The 21753-nt window shown below is 37.4% G+C and overlaps 1 protein-coding gene across 6 annotated transcripts in view; it reads left to right on the top strand.

Annotated features, from left to right (window-relative positions):
- The window catches only part of ZNHIT6 (zinc finger HIT-type containing 6), a 71663-nt gene that overhangs the window by 13225 nt on the left and 36685 nt on the right, over positions 1–21753 (top strand). For all 6 annotated transcript variants that reach the window (XM_020988746.2, XM_078156553.1, XM_020988744.2 and 3 more), the window contains exons 7-9: positions 13522–13590; positions 14903–14983; positions 15907–15984. In XM_020988746.2, coding sequence (XP_020844405.1) covers positions 13522–13590; positions 14903–14983; positions 15907–15984 — 228 coding nt within the window. The remainder of the gene's footprint in view (positions 1–13521; positions 13591–14902; positions 14984–15906; positions 15985–21753) is intronic.

The following is a 21753-nucleotide window of genomic DNA, read 5'->3' as shown; positions in this document are numbered from 1 at the left end:
CTGGCCTACATCCTGATTTCAGACTTGATGTTAAGGCCAGGCTTTGTCCACTTTTGTGGGAAAATCTGGGCTATTCTGTTGCTGCTTTCTTGGCATATTAAGTGTTGTGTTGTTCTAGGATCTCAGGGATAGCTCAGGCTCAGCTCAGGCTGTAGGCCTGCAAACTTTCACTGTGCCAAAGTAGTCTTGATCCAAGGCAAAGTCTGATCACTGCCCTCTCTGGTCTGAGCTCTGCATGCTAGGTTTGGGTCAGAATGCTACCTGAGAAAGCCCCTGTCAGTCAGCCAGCCAGGCAGCTGTGCTGGTTCAGAGGGAGAAAACTGCAGGCTCCCCTTTGCTGTGGATTCTTGCCCTGGCTATTCCTCTGCAGACTTGAGACTGGGCCTGAGGCCTGACCCACACCACTGCTGCATTCTCTGGACATAGTGCCTACAGCCTGAGACCACTGGGGTCAGGGGAGGGGGGTCTGGGCTCCCAGGTACTTTCCCAAGTCTACCCTGTATCTGGGACCCAGAAGTGGGTAGCGGGCAACAAAGCTTCCAGTTTTCACTGGTCACCATTGTGGTAGCCTGGCATGGATCTGGGGATGCCCCAGTAAGGATCAGGGACCCTTTCTTGTCCTGATGCACAGTTTCTCCCTCCATTAGAGTGCTCCTCCTTATACATACCTGACCAGACCACATCCTCACTGGCCACAAACCTCTCCATCTCCCTATGCTGACCTGGGCTGTATAAATGGTTCACTGTGACTTTTCTTTGGATTTCCCTTCAGGATTTAGTCTGGTGCGTTTTCTAGATCTGTTTGGAGTAGTTTGGGGAGATCTTCCTACGCTGCTTCCTGCAACTCTTCCTTCTTAGTTCTGCCCCTAAAATGAGGTGGTGGCTGTCTTTTCCATTTTGCTGCCTAAGCTTACTTCTAGCATCTCATACTTGTGAAATGGATTTTTTTTTTACCCAAATGCTGTACTATTCATTTTCTTCTGTTAAATTTCAGTTTATTAAATTTGTCCCAGTGTTGTAGCCTGTCCACAGCTTTTTGGGTCCTGATGATTATCCAGCCTGCCTTTCTGACATCTGTTGATTTGTTGAGTATGCCATCTGTGTTTCATTCAGATCACTTAGAAAATGTTGAACAGAATGTGGCCAAGGTTAGATGCCTGAGGCATTCCATTAGAGTGCTTCCTTCGAGTTTACACTGACCTGATTCCTTGAGATCTGGTCATTTAGCTATTTGCACATATACCAAATTGCATCGCTATTGAGCTGACACTCCATCTTCCACAAAGATAGCAGGAGAGACTTTGGACAGACACTTTGCTGAAGTCATGTTTGTTATCCTTGCCCCCTCAGCAGCATTGAGCACTGCTGATTGTACCATTCCTTACCCTTCTTCCTGATAGCTCCAGGATTCTTGTGAGGAAACAGCTTTGTCCTAATTTAAGGAGGTTTTATTGTGGCAGATAATGTTTCCCCTGGGTTTCCGGGGCACTGCTTTCTGTTTCTCCCTCTGTCTTCCTCTACCACTACTCCTGTCACTGTGGCTGACCTATTAGGTCTTCCCTGCCATTAGCATTGGTCTTTCTCAAGATCTTTCATCTCATTTTCTCTCCATACTTGCTCTCCTGGCAGTAGCCTTCATTCTCATGACTTGAATCTGTCACCTTTATGAATGTAATTCCCAATTTCCGTTTCCATAAACATTTGGTGCCTTCTGTGTGTGGCAGGACTTGGGATGCACCAAAATTAAACGAGGCTCAATTCTTTCCCTCAACAGTTTACATTTCATATCATGCTTTTCCTTCTGACATCTCCGTTTTTTGTCAGTGGTACAACCTTTGGTCCATTCACTCACATTCAAAACTGGCTTATTCAGACTCTTTTTCTCCATTATCCAGTCTGTTGCCAAGAACTATGTGCCTGTTCAATGAAATCTCACATTTTTCTCCTCCTTCCTGTTCACTCTGCCTTGTTTATAGTCCTTGTTAAGAACTGCCTGCCACATTCATTCACTGCCCTTCCAGTCCATATCTTATAGTGCTGCCAACTTAGTTACATTTCTGTATCGGTCTTACATCAGCCTTGTGCCCCAAATCTTTCAATGACTTCTTATTGCCTAACTGTGAATAATTGATAACAGTAGCTCACATTTAAATAATATTTTAAGGTTGACAGAGCATTTTAGTGACAATGCTCCTATTAGATATTATAAAGTAATGTATGTATTATAAAATACTGTAAAGCATATAATGTAAAGTATTTTCATCCCCATTTTGCAGAATGTGGAAAAAATACCAGGTGTTGTAGTGATTTGTTCAGAGTCACATGGAGATCTGGTATTTAACCCAATTCTCCTGATTCCAAATTCTGTTCTTTTTCTACTGTAATGGAAAGTGCTTCAAATAATTTTTCTTCCTCTTAGAAATTGTTAATTTGAGGGCTCCAAAAGAAATTTACTTACATTAATAAACCTATAATGAAGAAAATAAGCATGTAAACCAGGCATTATGAAGGAGTTTCTGTTGATAAGTTAGAATGGAATACATGCACACATACACACAAGTGTGTGCATGCATGTTTGTTTGTATACTGTCATTTTGGAAAATAAAGGTTTACAGGTCTTACAAAAAAATATCAATGTAGAAATATATTTTAACTGAGATATTTATTGGGAATGTTTAGAGGCTAGCCACTAGGTGTCCTTCTTGTAAAGAAATAGCAAGTCTGATATTTTTAATGGAACCATGGAATTGCATGCTTAGTTCTATAAAATTGGGGTGTTCCTGATTGTGGTGCTTCTAAGTCTAGCCATCCAGACCTATATTAATATCAGTTGTTTTTTCTAGTCACAAATTTTCTGGCTTTCATAGAAATATTAATAAATAGTATAGTAAAGTATAGTATTTTCTGTGGTGTCATAGATGTGTATGATACAGTAATTGAGGAGGATGGGCAGTGGGGAGGCAGGCTTCTGCTCGCACACAGACACGTAGAACTAGGTCCCGATTAGTACTGACAATATAAAATAAGGCAAAAAACAGGCCCTGCCCTCAAGGAGCTTACAGTTTAATGGGAGAGACAACCAGCAAACAGGTGCATGTAAAGCAAGCTATATACAGGATATATAGGAAGTCATTAAAAGAGAGAAGGCACTGGAATTAAGAGGTGTTGGGGAAGGCTTACTGTAGAAGATAGGATTTTGGTTGGGACTTAATGGATGCCAGGGAGGTCAGTAGTTGGAGCAGAGGAGGGAGAGCATTTTTAGGCATGGGAGACAGCCATAGAAAATGCCCAGTGCTGAGAGCTAAGAAGTTTCTTGTGTGTAAGAGCGCAAGAAGACTGGAAAAGTAGGAGGAGACTAGGTTATACAGGGCTTTGAACTGTGAACTAATGCAAATACAAAAGTATTTGATCCTGGAGGTAATAGGGAGCCACTGGAGTTCATTGAGTTAGGGAAGTGACCTTTACAGACCTGCATTTTAGGAAAATGACTTTAATGGCTGAATAGAAGGCTAATAAAAATACTTATCGATTGACTGATTTGAGTTTCGCGTAGTCCATTACTAGTCCCATACTCCAAGCCTTTTCCATGTGCTTAGGACCTGTCAAGAGTTTGTGCTCCATTTGGCAAGCTTTTGAGAATCCAGCCTCACTCCCACATCGCATAATAAGCCATAGAAAGGAGGATTTTTAACATAATGTTAAGTAAAATCAAATTGCTTGTGTGTTACAGTTGTTAATGGTTGTGAAGGAAAGGAGAATTTGCTCTGGAACTTCTAAAGAGGGGTGATAAGATGGGATGGATTGAATAGTCACCAGGTCCTGGTGATTTTTCTTTGGAAGTGTGTCTCACTCCTCTGTCCCTTCATTTCCATTACCTTGGCCAGCATCCTAGTGCAGGCCCCAGTTGTCTATTTTTTAATTCATCTCTCACATGTGCCTGCCAGGTTAATCTTCCTAAAATAGTGTTCTCATTATGTCATTACCCTGCTCAGAAATCTTCCATAGCATTTTTGCTGGTAGAAGTTATCTACAGGAGGGTTTTTAGAGGTTTTGAATGGAATGGCTACTCTAAGTCCTTGAGAAAAATTACAAGATGGATGGAATTTGTTTTAAGGATTCTCTTTACCTCACTTTCTGCCACATTTACCCCCATGAGTTATCCTTATAACAGACAGTTTGTTTGTTTTTTTAAAGGAAGAGAACAAAATCAGTAAAACTGATTAACACATGAAAAAAAAAGCTGATGTTATCTTCATTGTACACATCTTTGGATTCCCACTTGTGCAAAGGAGCTATGTGGAAGAGGGAGATTTCAGAAGAATGAGGAGGAAGTAGGATATCTTATCTATTCAGTCAGATTTTAAACACCTTTACGAGAAGTACTTGCACTTCTGTCCTGAGTGCACAGCACTGAGCTTTGGACAGATTTTATGTTTAACTATATGTATCATTTGATTAGAAAGGGAAAAAAACAACCAACAACTAATTTCTACCACCTCTGTTTTTTCTGAAATAATAATTTTTTTATTAGTTGGGCAATATCTGCCACCAAAAATCTAAAAATATCCTGTTAGGATTCCATGGCATTAGAAATAATTTTTAATATGAGAAGGAATAAGTTTCTTTATAATATGAAAGGAAAACAGTTTTTATGTTTTTGAAATTCCAATTCTACCAACTAGCTAGGTATGTCTTTATTCTCTTTTCCTTCATCATAATTGACCCAGTGAAGTAGAATTAAATATCAAAGTGCTAAAATAGAGCAGGGGGGAGGCTGTTTTTCAATTTTCCTGTTACATTATGATCTGGTAGAAGTTCTTTCAGTATTAATATGTGACTTTTGTTCCAGTGTTAGCTGTTTTGAAAACTTTTTTTGTAATCTTTTAAATTTTATTTGCCTTGTCCAAATATCAGAACTATTTTGAGATTTTTTTTATCAAATAATATAGGAAGATTTTTATCTAATGCTTATAAAATTCTGACTTATAATTATTTAGACAATCCCAGAGGAGGAAGTGAAACAACTTAAACAGAAACTTCTATCTCTAAAAAGGGGCTTTTTGAAAGGATAGAACATGACAAATAGCTATTTAAAAATATATATATTAAGTATATCTGAACCAGTAATAGAGAAAGAAGTTGTGTTCTTGTTTCCTAATGACCGGTCCAAGAGTATAGCATTAATAACTTGCCTTAATTATGCTGACATTCCACATTTTCATAAGGGTTGGTGTAATTTGTTCACTGAACTTTTAATTTCATCAAGCTGTTGATTGTACAAAAAGACTACATAAAGACTCGTGGTCTTTATGACTCCTGTCTCACAATCTGATATATGGAAAGTTCAGCTCCTGTGAGCCTCCTTCAGTGCATCTATCCCTCTGCATCTGAAAATCAACAGTGAAAATGGCGCAGCAGTATACCTGTTCAGAACTAATACTATTTGCAAACTGACAGGTGAAAGATGAAATGACTGAGGAAACATTCTGAGTATATCGATTTATTAAGAACAGGCTAGTCACTAATATGGTTACTACAATGAAAATGTTGGTCGATAAAATAAGAATCTATTCCTGAGGCTTGAAAGAAGAGCATCAATGAAGCATTGTATCTCGGTCACTACTCCCTCCAATTAAAACAAAATAAAACCTTCTTGTGGAACAAAAATATGAGCACAGTCAATTCACACATTGGCCATACTTTAAAATGTGTGTGGGTTTATTGTTCAAAGAACTATCCTTTACATTTAAAATACAAACAGAGCTGACATTTGTGTCGTACTTTCTGACTTAAAAAGTAGTTTCCTTGAAACAACGCTGTTTTTTCAGGTGAGGAAGCAACAACACAGATTAAATTCAGAGTTCCCCAGTCAGTAACTGAGCTGGTACTTGAACCCAGGTCTTCTGACCTCATGTCTAGGGGGTTTTTCACTGTATACTTTGCTGCCTCTAGTTTGTACTCCTGGTCTGTAAATTATTTAGCTAGAAGATATAGAGATCTACTTTTAGAGGATTGTGAATTTATTTTTTACTCTGTGCTGTCATCTTAAAGTAATAAACATTCTCTATTAAATAGCACTAGGGTTTGATCATGAATTCCTGATGCAAAATATTTTCAATTAAAAGAAATCTCTCCAGTTTACCGGGTGTAAAACTTGAGCCCCCTTAGAGCATTTTCCTTTTCCAGCTGTTGTGTATCGCAGGGAAGTTTTGGTCTTCAAGGTATAGGCCTAGATCAGACTTCTTTGCTGTACAGAAAAATTGAAGAAGAGAATACTTTCATTTTTAATAAATAGTTTTCTCAGAAGGGACCTTGTGATAGACAATCCCAGGGAAAACTCATCAGCCTCATGTACCGTGCATCTTTCTGAGGGTGGTTGGGATTTGAATTTTTTTTTTTTAAAGAAGCTTAAATTTTCAAGGTACATTATTAGATTGGGAAACATTAACCTTAGGTTATTCTTAAAGGTTTCTAGACAATTCAGCTGACCATCTGCAAGCTCAGTGAGGAAACACAAGGCAAAAAAGGCGACTTAGAGGCCAACACATAATTATATCCATAGTCTCATCAAATAACGAGCCTAAGAGTGCATTGTTATACATTTCTGATTCTAAGTTTAGACAAACTTGAGGTATTTTTGTGTTTGACCAGCATGAATTACATTTAAATATGTTCATCTGATTGTGGAATGCTTTGAAGGGCTGGAATTATTCTTGTCCTTTCCTTGAAGATAAATTCCAGAACTTTCATTTATACTTTGGTCTATTTTCCTTTTCATTTCAATGATTCACAAACTGAACTGCAAAAAAAAAAAAAGTTTCTCAGTCCCATTGAGAGGTGGGGGCCGAGTTTGGTGCTTATGTCTTTTGTTAGTGTGTAAGGCAGATATTATTATCCCCATTTTATAGATGAGGAAACTGAGACAGATGGAAGTTAAGTGACTTGCCCAAGGTTACACAGGTCCTAAGTGTCAGGTGGGATTTGAAGGCAGGTCTTCCTGACAGCAGGCCCAATATTCTGTCAGACAGAATTCAGATAACTAGGTCCATACAGAATATCTCTAAGTGCTGGAAGGACTCTCATATGTAACTGCTGAGCCTTTGTCAGTGACTTCTGAGGGACAGTGAAGAATGAGAGGATGAAGTCGACAGAAAACAGGTCAGTGAACTTGACTGGATTCTCCACCAAATTTCTATTTAAAGCTTTAGCAAAACTCTTGATGGTCTCATGTTACTGTGGGAAAAGATAGAGAATATGAAGTAGTGCCACAGAGATCTGTGCTTAGCCCTGGGCCATTTATCAGTTATTCGCTTACAGGCATAGACAGCGTGCACATCACTTTTGCAGATGATACAAAAGTGGGAAAGATAGCTAACATTTTGGATAATAGAAAGCCCTTGACGCGCCAGAACATCGGGTTGTATCTTAATATGAAATAATTGGAATATATATAAAAATATATTAAAAATCAACTTCACAGGTATAAGGCAAGGTTAGTAAGCACTTCATTTGATAAATAACTGGGGGTTTTATTAGACTATAAGCCCAGTGGGTTAGCAATGTGCTATGGCCACCCAAAAAGCTAATGCAGTCTTCATTTACATCAAGAAAAAACAGTTTCCAGGTGATTCTGTTGCTGTAGGCTGGCCTAGTCAGACCTATGGGAGCATATAGCTGAAGTATTGTATACAGATCTGAGGACCATGTGTTAGGAAGGATAATGATAAGCCGAGAAGTGACCAGGAGGGTCGTTGTTTTCAAAAATGTGAAAGTCGACTTGCTAGGTTCCAGAGGACAGAACTACAAGCAATGAATAGTAGGTATTTAAAAGCTTCCTTATCAAGCAGTTGACTAATTGGGAGTAAGAGAAACTTAATGTGAAGGAAAACTTTTACCAATTAGAGCTATCTGAAAGCTGAATGGGCTGCCTCAGGCTTTCTGGAAACTTGGACTCTGCCTCTGTATCCCCTGGTCTTTGATAGGTGAAATGTGCTTTATATTGCCGGGAAAGAAGACAAGGAGAGAGTAGGGGAGGAGTGGTTGGAGATATAGGATGGATAACCAAGCTCAGTACAATGGCTCCTAATCGAGGGAGAAGAAAATATCAGGAGGAATGGTCAGCAAGTGAGCAATAATGCAGATGACCCCCAAAATTAATACTTGTCTTTAGGATATTGCTTTGTTCATTTGATATGGTTTACGTTATCTACAAATTCATAAAACTTAAAAATAATTCAGCCACACTCGGACAACCCATTGCAGGCAGAATATGAAAGACCACTTTCTTCTCAACTTCTTAGCGACCCTGAACAGCACACCTAATTGAAGCAAGGCATCCTCCCCTCCTAAAGCTTATTTTTCATCTGATTGGCACTTTCTCCTTCTTATTTGATGTCTGGCTGCATTTAAGAATAAAAGTCAACAGGGTAGATGAGAGAAAATCAACAAGAACTTGAAAGGAAGGTTTGCCTGGATAAGGCACAGTGTATTTTTTTTTTAAGTGGCTTCAGTTTTTGATAAGTGGATAATTATATTTGGAAAGTCACTTTAGATAGAATCTATAAAGTACTCATGGTTTTACCTTTCCCAGTTTTTTGGTTGACTCTTCTAATAGGTTTTAGAGTTAGAGTTTACAGTGTTAGAGTTTGTAGTGCTTTTTGGTATCTATTTTTGTGGATGTGACTGTAGCTTGACCAGGGTATGGAAATAATGTGGGAGGTTGTTATCACTAGTATTGTGATTGCTGAAATAAACTGAGGGCACAATTCAGTTATGTTCCCAGGCTTCCAGATGTATAACTTTAGTATTATATGGACTCTTCACTTTCCCTCATCCCATATCAGTGGCCAGATCTTACTGTTTCTATCTGCCCTCTCACCACCCAAACAGCCAACACCTTAGTTCATGCCGTCATCACTTCTAGACGAGACTGTGCAGCAGCCTCCTAATGGGCCTCCTTGCCTCAAGTCTTTTCCCTACCAGAGCATCCTGCATATTGCTGCGAAGTCATGTTCCATAAGTTTACATTTGATTGTGACTTCCTTGTCCATCAACTCCAGGGACTTCCTGCAGCTTCAAGGATAAAGTAGAAGACTTTCTGTTGAACTTCTTCTAGCCTCATTGGACATCCCTCCCTCCCACACTTTGCATGTATACAGATGCTCCCCCTCCATCTCCATGCCTTTGTACTGCCTGTCCCACATGCCTGTGGCACATTGTCTTTCTTATCTCAGCTTGATAAATTCCTTCTTATTCTTTAAGATAGAGCTCAAATGCCATTATCTTCAGGAAGCCTTTCCTGGTCCCCCCAGCTGTTAATGCCCTCCCTTTCAAAATCCCTCATATTTAACTAATATATATTTGTATTTATCACTTTTTATTTATCCCATATGTATTTATGTATGTACTTCCTGTAAGCATCTGATAGGTAGGGATTGTTTCATTCTTTGTACTTGTCTCCCCAGTGCCTAGCATATAGTAGGTGCTTAATAAATACTTGTAGATTGATTGTTCAAAAAAGATCACAGATATTCTTTGTCCTTTTCACAGTCGTATTGTAAATGGTATCCACTGTGAAGAGTAGACACTGGAAAAGCTGTAGATATAGTTCTCCATTTTTGTGTTAGCCTCCGACCAAATGAGCCTTTTATTTATTTCTGAAGTATGGAATTATGTACATCTGTAACAAAAAGGTAATAATTGAGTATTTTTCTTAAACATTTCATAATATTTCAGTTTAGAGCTAATACCAAGGATCAAAAGTTTTAGCTCATGAATATTGTAATTACATAACATATTAGAAATATAATTCAAATAATTCCTATATTATAATCTTAACTATAGTTAACCAAAATAAATACTATGATAATTCATAAGAATTCTCCCACCTATGTGTCTGGAATGTTAAGTGCTTTCTATGAAGGTATTTGGGGGTCTATTAAATGTTGAGAACTTTGAGTGAGTGGTTCTTGAAATTATCTAAGCAGTGACTGAGTATGTCTTAAAATTCCAAAGACAACAGGTAGAACATTTCCTTTTACTCCAACTTAGTATGGAAGCAAAGAGTAGTTAGGGAGTTATTATTATGGATTCAGATGAAGAAAATGGACCTTACCTCTCATATTAGCATTACTATGTAGTATCTCAAACATTCGGATTCTTTGAACCACTTTATGTACTACTGCTACTGTATCTTTCACAATAATGAACATTGCTAAATGTCTCTTTCTGGAAAAAATTTTGTTTATTTGTTTAAAACCAGTAGCTGTTGAATTTGGCATTTGAAGATTTTTACAGCAGAAAGTAATGTCTCATTTGAGGTTAGAGAAGTACTTAGACATTTGTCCTTTGTTATATTTGATGAAACATATTTCAAGGCTTGGTATCTGTAATTAAAGAAATACAACATAGAGTTAAAATGATCCGTTTCTAGCAGGGTCAGTAGCTTTGCCCATGCAGGCATGAAAAAGCACTCTTTTTTCCCCATCCAGTGGCAGTTGTTAATAGGATCAAGATTTAGGGCTGGGTGGGATTTTGTGAACATCTGATCCACCCAACTCATTGCAGATGAGAAAACAGACCTGTAGAGGTTACTTTTGCAGGGTCACGCAGTAAATGTCAAGAGTTGCTATTGGAACTGAAATAGATATGTATTATCTATACATATGTAAAATGGTTAAAAAAAAAAACAAACCAAACTTAAATTGCTGAAAGTTAGGTGAGTGATAAATAATTGCTATTGGTTCCAACAAATAAAATTTTCGGCTCGAGTAAAGGGACAATACTTCAAAGAGTTAATTTTACTTAGCAACCAATTTGTTGTCTGCTGTTTTGTTACTGAATGCATGTTCACATGCCTCCAAAATATAACTGCAGCCAGCTGGATTCAACTGGATATTTCATAGACCTAACCATCTAAAACAGAAGTTCATTTTCCTTTATCATAATATAAGGATATTTAAAAACTAAAAGGGCATTCTCTTGGTTCTTACAGCAATTAATATTTCTTTCATAGTAGCAAATTGGGTTCAGGGTTGTCAGAGACCTCAGAAATCATCTATTCCAGTCTGCATCTGAAAAAGGGATCAATCTCCTTTACACGGTTTGGCCATCCTTCTCATTCCAATTTGGGATAGTTTTGAGAAAGATTCTGTTAGCACCAGCCCCAACATTGTTCTGACTTCTGCCCTTTGGAACTAAGTAGACCAAGTCTGAGCCCTCTTCTAGTGACAGCCCTTCAGATAATTAAAAAAAGCTGCCATGATCCTACCCCCATAGGCTTCTCTTCTCCAAGCTAAGTATCCTTACACCCTGCAGCCCATCTTCGTAGCATGATCTCAGCAATTTGCAATCGTCTTGTTTGCTGTTCTAGATCTTCTTTAGCTCATCAGCTTTCCTTCATAAAATGTGCCTCCAGAGCTCAACACAGTACTCCACTTGTAGTGTAGCCAAAGGAAGATAGAACTGTCACCTCCCCAGTTTGGGACAGTTGTGCCATATGATGCAGCCTAAGGTTCCATTATTTATTTTAGCTGCCATTTCACGTGGATTCACCAAGCTATTAGTCTGCTAAGATCTCCATGACTTTTTAGACAAACACTGCTGTTCACAGAATGTTAACTCTCCCTCCCAGCTTTTGTGTCATATGCATAGTTCATAAGCATGCCTTTTATGCCTTTATCCATTATTAATTTTTTTAAAATAGAAGCAGTGGAAAGATCACTGGAGTTGGAATCAGAAGAGATACATGTATAACATTGGACAGGTTACACTCTTGGGCTAAGGTTTCACCATCTCTAAAGTGAAGGAAGTGGAGGAGAAAACTTTAAAGTGCTCTCTGGCTCTAAATCCTTTGATCCCATGTTAACTGGCACAAGACCAAGGACAGATACCCAAAGCACTGCATCCGAGACTTCCTTCCAGTTAGATACCAAACTATTCCTTACTGTTGCTTAATCCAGCCATTCTACCATTTCCAAGTTTCCCTTACATTACTGTCTATGTTGTAGCACTCTAACTTGACCATAAAGATAGCAAAAGTCAAGGAAAACTGTGTCTAGACCCTGTTAGATTACTATAATTTCCAGGCCTTCTGTGTGGTGAGAATTAGATTCAGAGTAGCCATTTCCTTTATCACTCAAATTTTGTAGGATGAAGGCAAGCCAAACGTGTATTAGTGTTTCTGTGTTTGGTAGAAGGACTAGGGCTCCCACAGGTATCTCAGTAATTAAAATTCTCTACTTCACCATCACTATTCTATCTTACTAGGCTTGTGGCTTGTTTCCTGGACTCCTGCTTCTTCCTTTTTTCAGGTGGTGGGATATTCCAGTGATAATAGTATTTTTGTTTCTATCTCTACTGATTTTCCCCAAAATCCCTTCTATCATGTTATCTGTATGTATGTGTGTGTGTGTGACAAATAATTTCCTTTATTTTTCTAGCCTTTATAAAAGCAGGAAATATTCAGAAATAGCCATTACATAATAAAGACAACACAGAACCTGCATTTAATCTTAGAACAAAGATTTGTTCTGTGAAGTTTGGGTTCAGTCAGAGTGCTGCACTAAAGGGCCAGATGTGGCCTCGAGGCCGCAGGTTCCCCACCCCTGTTGTTTAGCGTCACTTCTGGCCTGCAGTTTCTTCACTGGTAAAATGAGGGTGTCGAAAATAGATGACATCTGGAATTCTTTCCAAGTCAAAATTTGTGATTCTTTACTCAAAATCTAGTCCTCAGTATGAAATTTCAACCCTTATTTAAATATTTCCATTTATTTTTAAATGTATGTTGCAGTTTTAAGCTGTATATTACTCTTTACATTTTAATACCATATTTCAATCATTCAGTGGTTTCTAGAAACAAAAAAGGCATAACCGTAATACTTGTACTATAAAATATTTAGTCACTTCATCCTTTTTTAACACAATATGCTGAAAACAGTAGGCTTGTGACCTTGCATTGCTAATTCTTGCTTAATCTCTTTGAGTGTATTTTTTATCCATTTGAATATTTGTCTGGTGATATTTCTTTATTTTCTATTTTTTACTTTCTGCTTTTTATACTTCAGCTGATACACATGCTCTGGAATATTTTTTAGTTGAATAGATACTTATTTTGAAAACTTTGGTTGGACTTTAATTTTCTTGCATTTTGGCTTCTTTTTGGTGTTTTTTGTTTTGTTCTTGTTGTTGAGATTGGATCCCTGCTAAGCCCTATCCCTTTCAAGCTTCTTGGGTTATTCTCAGAAGAGGGGTGTTTTTTTACCTTAAATTTTAACCTTTTAACCTTAAATTTGAACTATTATTTTTCCTTGTAAAAGTATACAGCAGAGTTGTCAAGATTGAACTTAAAATTCTGTAAAGGAGAAAACATTTCTTTATAGAAGAAACATTGAATTTCAAAAGTACTACTTTTAAAAAACCATTATTTTGATCATCATTTCAAGAAATTTTCTTGATTACTTAAATTCATCAACATTAACCTATCTACATAGTAACAGCTACTCTTTTATTATATTCCTTTAGAGAGCAGCGCTTCTATTGGCATCTGAAACTCCTGTTTCCTCAGAGTCACGCTGAATATGTGGAAAAAGGGTATGGTGTTACATGTGCCTGTGTAAAGAAATAATTTCAGTGGACACAAACCCTGTTTATTGGAATGAATATCAAAGGATTTCTTGGATCCTTATTTCCCTGAAGAATAGAATTTTAAAGCTGAATAGAATTTTAAAGAAAAGATTGTTTATCCCCATCCCATTTTACACACAAGGAAACAGATCTTTAGAAAATTAGCAACCCTTGCAAATGTTTAAATTGTTTAGATTTGTCAGTAATAGTAAGAAAAAAAAAGTTCTGTGTGAGGATAATACAGTTAGGGGTATAATAGAATTTTAGAGCTAGAAGTGATGTTAGAAATCAACTCTTTTCATTATAAAAGTTAATAAAGGCAAATTCTACCTTCATCTATATATTTATATAGGCTCTGCCAATAAATGGTGAGAGAAAAATATTCATACATACAAATAAATGTATGTTATTCACACACACAAAATACCAGCCATGTATTTTTAAAATTTTTGACACCTGAAGATGATTGTGTACTCCTTATGAAGAGTAGAACCTAGATTTTATTCCATTTGGTTGCTTTGAGAAAAGTGCCTTGTAACGTGCACCATTATCTCATGGTTGTGGTTCACTTTAGATTGTCAGTCTGGGTTTCCATGAAGCTCTTTGATCTTCTTTTCTCTAAGGTGAATCTTATACCAAAAATAAGGAAAGGGCATATAAGTATTTTTTTCTGCATGTGCATGCAGTTGCAGAATAGATACATATGAATGATCAAGAAATATTTTATATATTATTTCAGAACACTTGTTTTATTGAGCAGCTTTGTGGTTTCAAATTATATATGTGAACAAGTCAGAAAACTGGTAATACTTTATGGGTAAACATTCTTTTTTATGGGGGGGCAGCTAGGTGGTACAGTGGGTAGAGCACCAGCCCTGGAGTCAGGAGGACTTGAGTTCAAATCCAGCCTCAGACATCTAACACTCACTAGCTCTTTTTTATGGCCTCAACAATTGGAGTGACTAAACTTTTTACCTTTTTTTAGTCTCCAACAAACTTTTTTTTCCTTTCACTCAGCTAATTCCATTTATTTTTATAAGAGGTTATTAAGTGTGTCCAAGAAGTCTTGTAAGCATTTTAAAAAATAATTTTTGTTTAAAAGAATGTTTGGGGAAAGCATATGTATATTGGAAAGTGACTTGAATATAAAAAACAAAATACGTCAGGTTTTTTTTTTAAGAGTAAATCAAAATGCAAAAGCTCCATTTGATTTTAAACTTAACATCTTCAGTAGAGAATCATAAATTTTGTTCTTTGTCTTTTCTGTCTTTGGTAAAAGAGTTCCTGGTGATAAGAAGCTTCATGAAATATTAACAACCTACATTGATCCTGAAAAATCTGATCCTGTAATTCGTCAGAGGTATACTTTTAAAATCTTAAATTTTCTGAACTTGTATTATGGACATTAATGGTTTCTAAACCACTCTCTAGTTCCTGTTTTATTAACTTCACCTTTTAAATTTCATACCATAATTTCACTTTTTAATGTAATTCAGTCATCACAGTATTATCTGTTTCATAGTAATTCAGACTTTTAAATCAAGGTTTTCTCATTACTATTATGTAATGGAAATTGTGCTATTTGTAGACAAACTTAGTGCTTGAAAATTGGTTACTGTATCACAAATGCAAATTGAAAATTCTTCGTTAGGCTTACCCTAATTTGTGTGTGACAGTGCTGAAAGATGTCTGCAGGGACAGTTCTATCTCATTGAGAAACTTTCCTTTTCATTTCAGCATGCTCACTTGGAATGTAAATAAATGTATAATGTGGCTCCAAGGAAATCAGAGGTATAGGTTTAGACTGGCTATACTGTGAAGTGTCTGGTGCAGTCCCAATTTGTATTCATCCCTCTCCTCTCCCAAAGCTGAACCACAGGGATACCAACTTCTATATCAGTACACTTGGGAGGGCATTCTTGCCTTTTTATAATCTAGTTATTAAGAGTTTCCACATACTTGGCTGCAAGAAATGTGTTATATTTTTGATAAATTACTTGCAAGTACTAGCTAGCTCTGGTAAATTAAATTAAATTTAAAAGCTAAATGAAAATGACAATCAGATTAGCTTACCTGTGTGAAATGGATATTTTCAAATGAAGATACTTAATGGAATAATGAGGGGGGGAAAGTGGGGATTGAGGAGTTGTTTTTTCCTTATCAAGCTACTGGTTGGAAAACGTCTTTAGCCCTTGAATCTGTCTTGAGGGATGATAAGAAATCTAGTTTACATTTCTTTTATTGTCCCAGAATGTTACTAATGAAGGACTAAATGTATTTCAGGTTAAAAGCTTATGTCTTTTCTGAGAGTGGAATTCAAATTTTAATGAAGATTGAAAATATGCAGCATAACTTAGTCAGGTAAAACTGTTCTCCTCATTCCCAGCTGGGCTTTCAAGCACTAACCAAATAGTTGATGTTGTTAAAACCTTTTTTTATTTCTTGCTATTTGACTTTTTAAATCTTGTGTCTCATGAACTTCATAAAGAGTTGAAATTTTTAAATGAATATAAAGCAAACAACATGACCTAAGAAAATGTAAGAGGCAAAAACATAAAACCATTTGCTTTAAAATCTTAAAGTGCTAGCCTTTCAGTTTTGGTAGGTCAGTCATAAACTGTCTTTTGGCTGTCAAAATGGCTCCATTTCAGAGCATGAGTGACGTCTGCAAGGAGAAAAAAAATAACATTCCCATTAGAAGCTACTCTTAGGATTTTTGTTCCATTAGAATTTTAATTCTAAAATTAATTGATTTCTCTGTATCTTATAACAAATACCACTGAAATTTGGTTTCAATGAAGGAAACCCTAACACATTAGATTCCCAGGGTCTATACCATTTAATTTAGTTCAAGAAATATTAAATATTGAAAAATCTATATGGTCAAATCCATTAGAATCACCTCCCATTTGAATAAGTACGTGATAACTATAGTAATTGTACGATAGATGTAAAGCTGAATGATTAACAATAATGGCGTGCGTGTGTGTGTGTGTGTGTGTGTGTGTCTGTCTGTCTGTCTGTCTGTCTGTCTGTCTCTGTCTTTAAGGATGCATAGAAGTTTGCATGTTTCCTCTCATTGATCTTTAGAATTATGATTTGAGGGAAGTAAAAACTACACATTTCTGTGGGATTTTTAGGGATTCTAAAACTCCAAATTGAAAGCAATGTGATCATAAAGCAAAGACAGCTTGGAAAGTCTGGAGACCTCTGCTTTAATGCTGGCCCTCTGTGTGTTAAGAAAGGAACAGATGAAAACTTTCAGTCTCTTCATCTGTTGAGTGGCTTGGAAAGGTCCCTTCTAGGCTGAACATTGTAAGCGATGAGTCAGGGATACTATTAAGACACCAGCTTTTTGTGAGATGATATTTGTAAAGATCTTAGCAAAGTGCCTACCACATAGTAGGCACTAACTAAATACCTATTTCCTTCTCCCCCAGAAAAAGAGTGGAAGTTAGAGGCACATTTAAACTTTATATGAAAAGACGTGACCTCTAAAAATGACAGCTCTCCAGTTGCTTGGTAGGTAGAATATTCATTTGAGGCCCAAAAAAGCATTTCTTAAATACCTGCTGTGTGCGAGGCATTGATACAAAGAAAGGCAAAAGATAGTCTGCACTCAAAGAACTCACAGTCTGTTAGACAACATGCTAACAACTATGTACGAGCAAGATATGTGCAGGATAAATTGGGGGAAATCAGCATCGGAAGGGCACAGAATTAAAAGGGATCAGGAAGGCTACTTATAGAGGTGGGATTTTAACTGGGACTTGAAGGATACCAGGAGACAGAGATGAGGAGGAAGGGCATTTTAGGAATGGAAACAGTCAGTAAAAGTGTATACAGAAGGTCAGTGTCACGGGGTTGCAGAGTATGTTGGGAAAGGGAAGGGAATGACTAAGATCTCAGAAGACTGGACAGGTTACAAAGGGCCTTAAATGCGAAACAAAAGGTTTTCTATTTGATTCTGGAGGTGACATAGAACCACTGCAGGTGGTTGGCTGGGGGGTGGAGGGGTGACATAGGAAGGTCAGTTGGAGAGCTGGGCTTGGTCCTGAACTGGGGGAGGAAAGCATGAATGCCAGCCCAAAGGATGTTGCAGTAATCGAGGCAGGAGGTGACAAGGGCCTGCACTAGGGTCAGAAGAGAGAAGGGAAGTGTAGATGAGAAATGTTCTCTACCTATCTCAGTGTGTCAATGCCATATATAGCATTCCTCTGCTATCTGTATAAATTAAGTTGGGAATTTTCCCAGCATATTATGATACTTTGGGAAGTTACATATATAATTAAATATCTATATATCTGTATACACACATACACATAATTTTAATCAGAAGAATTTTAAAGCCAAGGTAGTTTGAAAATCTTATATTCATGTTTAGGCCAAAATTTGAATAATAGTATTCATAATTGCAATTTTAAATTAAAGAAAAATGAGTACGTTCAGAGGTATCATCCTAATTCATAAGATATGTATCTTCTCATTTTAAGATAAGAATCATGAGGATTTAATATTTCCTTAAAAATGTTTACTGGGAATTTCTAGTTTTATGGGTTGTTTGATTTAAAAATAATTCTAGAATCCTGGGCATTCCAGTGGCTTCAGATTTTACCAGACATTTGAATTTTTTAATTTCTGTAGACTTCACCTTCCTTTTGGGGTTGGTTTATTGGTAGCATCTCATTTAGTGCCTGGACCATAATAAGTACTTAAGAAATGCTTATTGATTGATTGAATGAAGTGATCATTTTGGCTGATCTTTATACAGAACAGGCAAATTCTATTTATACCGATTCTGTTTGTCTTCCAAAATGAAAATTTGCTCTTAAAACAAATTAAGAAACTCTTACTTTACTAAGAAGATTGTCAGACATATTTCAGACCCATTTCATATTCTTCATATTTATTTTGCTTCCTAGATCCTTCTAAATAGTTAGGATAGCATGATGACTTACCTTTAGCTATTGCTGTCTAGATGTTTCTAAATTCTGCATTCTTTTCTAAAACATGATTTTCTGAATGAATAGCCTTTTGATCCTAAACCTTTATATTGGGTCCACTTTTGCAACAACTTTAAGTGGTTTATTGTATGTATTTTATACTAAGAAATAGCAATAATGTGCTGCCAACATATGCTGTCTTAAGATACACATCTTATTTTGCTTAAAGAAGTACCAAATTGTACTCTTTGTGAATTAAAGGCTTACAGTGTTAAATTAATTGAGTACTGAAGCCTAAAATAAGTTAAAAAAAAATTAATAGCGTTAAACTACTTATTGGCTGTGATTAGAAAGCCTACTTTGTAAATTAACACATTGATTTTTCAAGATCAAAACCTTGTACAATTACATCTATATCAAGTAGATAAGTTGAAGCTGGAAAAAACATTCTTTTTTTTAAAACTTTTTGCTGAACTGACAGTAAAAAAATTTTTCCTAAAGAATATTTCTACAGTGAAAGAAAGTATGCTTAAAATAAAATCTGTATGTGACTGGTCATTGAACAGACTGAATAATATTGACTGAACCTAGCTTGCATATGTGAATAGGGTTCCCTTCAGCCCAATAACTTCTGCTAGTTTTTTGAAGTTATGGATTGCATAGTGTTGTTTTAACTGTCTTGCCAATAGGCTGTTCACCACCAGCCACAAGGAGGCACTTTTCCAATCATGTTAATTAATGTGTAGGTTTCTTTAGAGGGCATTTTCTCTGGCCATTGCCCCAGTCCTAGAGTGCTCTCCCTCCTCCACTTTGAGTGTTGACCCCTCCTGGCTTCCTCTAAGTCCAAGCTAAAATTCCGCCTTCTACAGGAAGCCTTCCCCAACCACTTAATTCCAGGGCCTTCCCTCTGTTAATTATTTCCTATCGATCCTGTATATAGTTTCTTCATATGTATTTGTCTGCATGGTGTTTTCCCCATTAGAGTATGGGCTCCTTGAGGGCAGGGACTGTCTTTTATCTGTTTTTGTATGCTCAGCATTTATCACAGTGCCTAACACATGGTAGGTGCTTAGTCGATATAGATTGGCAGATAATTAATAGATAGGCCACCTCTGGTGTATATGCTTTACAGTGTTAGTATATGACCTTGAGTGAGTCCCCTGACAATTCTGGAACCTCTGTTTTCTTTGTAAAATAAGGGATTTGGGTTAGGTGATTTGTGTTCTGCAATATCCTTTTTTGGCTAGAATTTGAATTATTTGTTGAATGCTAGGATTAGAATCACAGAATTTCAGAGTTGGGAGGGCTCTCAGAGCCCTTCTACCCTACCTTATACCTAACATTATTCTCCTTTTTTACACCAGTCTTTCATGACAGGGTGCAAGGAGAAAGGCCCTTCTTGGCAAGACCAAACCTCCAGTTATACCTTTGGTCTCACCTCCAGTTTTCTTTGTCAAGGTGGCTCAGTATTCATCCTGCCTTCTCTGTCCCAGTCTCCCCACTGCTGAATTTACTGGTACCTTCCCTGGTGCCTATAGAGTTCTTTTCCCTCATTTGATTATACCATCTTCTCAGACTGTCATACCACATCTCTGCTCTCTTTCCCAGACAAACCGTAGGCAAAGCTGATCACTCTTGCTCTCTGCATGTCATCCTCTTTTCCTCTTTTCAGCTGTTTGCATCCTGATCTCCAACTTCATTACTCAGCTGACACTAAACTACTCTCTCCAGAGTCACCAGTGATCTCTTTCATCACCAAATTGGGCATCTTTTTTTTTCTGCCTTCATCCTTCGTGACTTCTCTACAGAATTTGACATTATTTACCGCACTCTCCTGCAAGATAGTTTTTCCTCCCTGCATTCTCTCATGGTTCTCTTCCTGTCTGATTGTTTCTTCCCAAGTTCCTTTGCTGGATCATCCTATTTAACTGGATGTACCCCCCAGAAATTTGTCCTGGACCCACTTCTCTCTACCCTTTCTTGGTAAACTCCTCAGCTCTCATGGGTTCAGTCATTATCTTTCGTGCATGTGGCTCCTAGATTTATATAACCAATCCTGTTCTTCACCTCTGATCCTGGATTACCCAGCTCCCTAATGGGTATTTTAAGCCAGATGTTCCATAGGGAAACAGCATGAGAAAAGGCCTGAATTCTGAGTCAGAAGTCCTGGGTCCGAGCTTACTACCTGTGTGATCTGCAGTAAGTTATCTGGCCTCTGAGACTTGAGTTTCCTTCATCTGTCAAATGAGAAGGTTGATTAAGTGTTATCTGACGTCTCTTACAACTCCAGATCCATGATCATGTATCTGAAGTTATTATCTTTTTTCTCCATCTCATCCTACTTCCTAACCTCCCTATTTTTTTTCCTACCATCTCTGGGGTCTCACAACCTCAAGACTTATCTTCAACTACTTGCTGTCTTTTACATAATATATCAGGTCTTTTGTCAAATCTTGGTATTTCCACCACTGCAGCATTTCTGTCCCTCTTCTCCACATAATCCACCCCCCACTCTAGTTCCAACCCGCATCACCCCTTGCTGGAACTATTGCAGTAACCTTCTAACTGATCTGCTTCTCTCTGGTGCCTCCTCAGCCATCCATCCTTCACACAACTGCCAAAGGGATTTTCCTAAAGCGTGGAGATGTGACCGTGTCCCTCCCCAGCTTAGTAAACTTTAGTAGTTTTCTCTTACCTCTAAAATAAAATCTTTGCCATTTAAAACCTTTTCAGGCTTATTAAGTATACTCTCCTTCATGCACTCTTATAGTCTAGCCAAAGTGGCTTTCTGGTCATCTCTGCCACGTGACATTGCATCCCATCACCCAAGATATCCATGCCTTGAATGCATGCCCTCCTCCCCACCACCTTCTTTCTAAAATTCAGTCAGTTTAGATGCCACCAGGCCTTTCATGCTGACAGCTCAGTTCATACTCCTGTCCTGCCTCTCATGAGCTTGTCTTTAGTTTGTATATACTTAAAATCAGCCAGTTGGTAGAATGTAATCTCCTTAAGGGCAAGAACTGTTTGGGGGCTTTTTGTGAGTATGTTTTTGCCTCCGGTATGGTGCCTACCACATAGTAAGATGTTCACAAAACTTGTTTTAATAAAGTTAATTGATAAGAAGATTTCTGTGTAGCAAACCTGAGGAATGTTCATCAGTCTTTGCTTGAAGCTCACTCACTCC

This window comes from Phascolarctos cinereus, unplaced genomic scaffold (genome assembly GCF_003287225.1).
Source record: "Phascolarctos cinereus isolate Bilbo 61053 unplaced genomic scaffold, phaCin_HiC Scaffold_5;HRSCAF=322, whole genome shotgun sequence".
Classification (NCBI taxonomy): domain Eukaryota; kingdom Metazoa; phylum Chordata; class Mammalia; order Diprotodontia; family Phascolarctidae; genus Phascolarctos; species Phascolarctos cinereus.
This window is presented reverse-complemented; position numbering and strand designations above follow the sequence as displayed.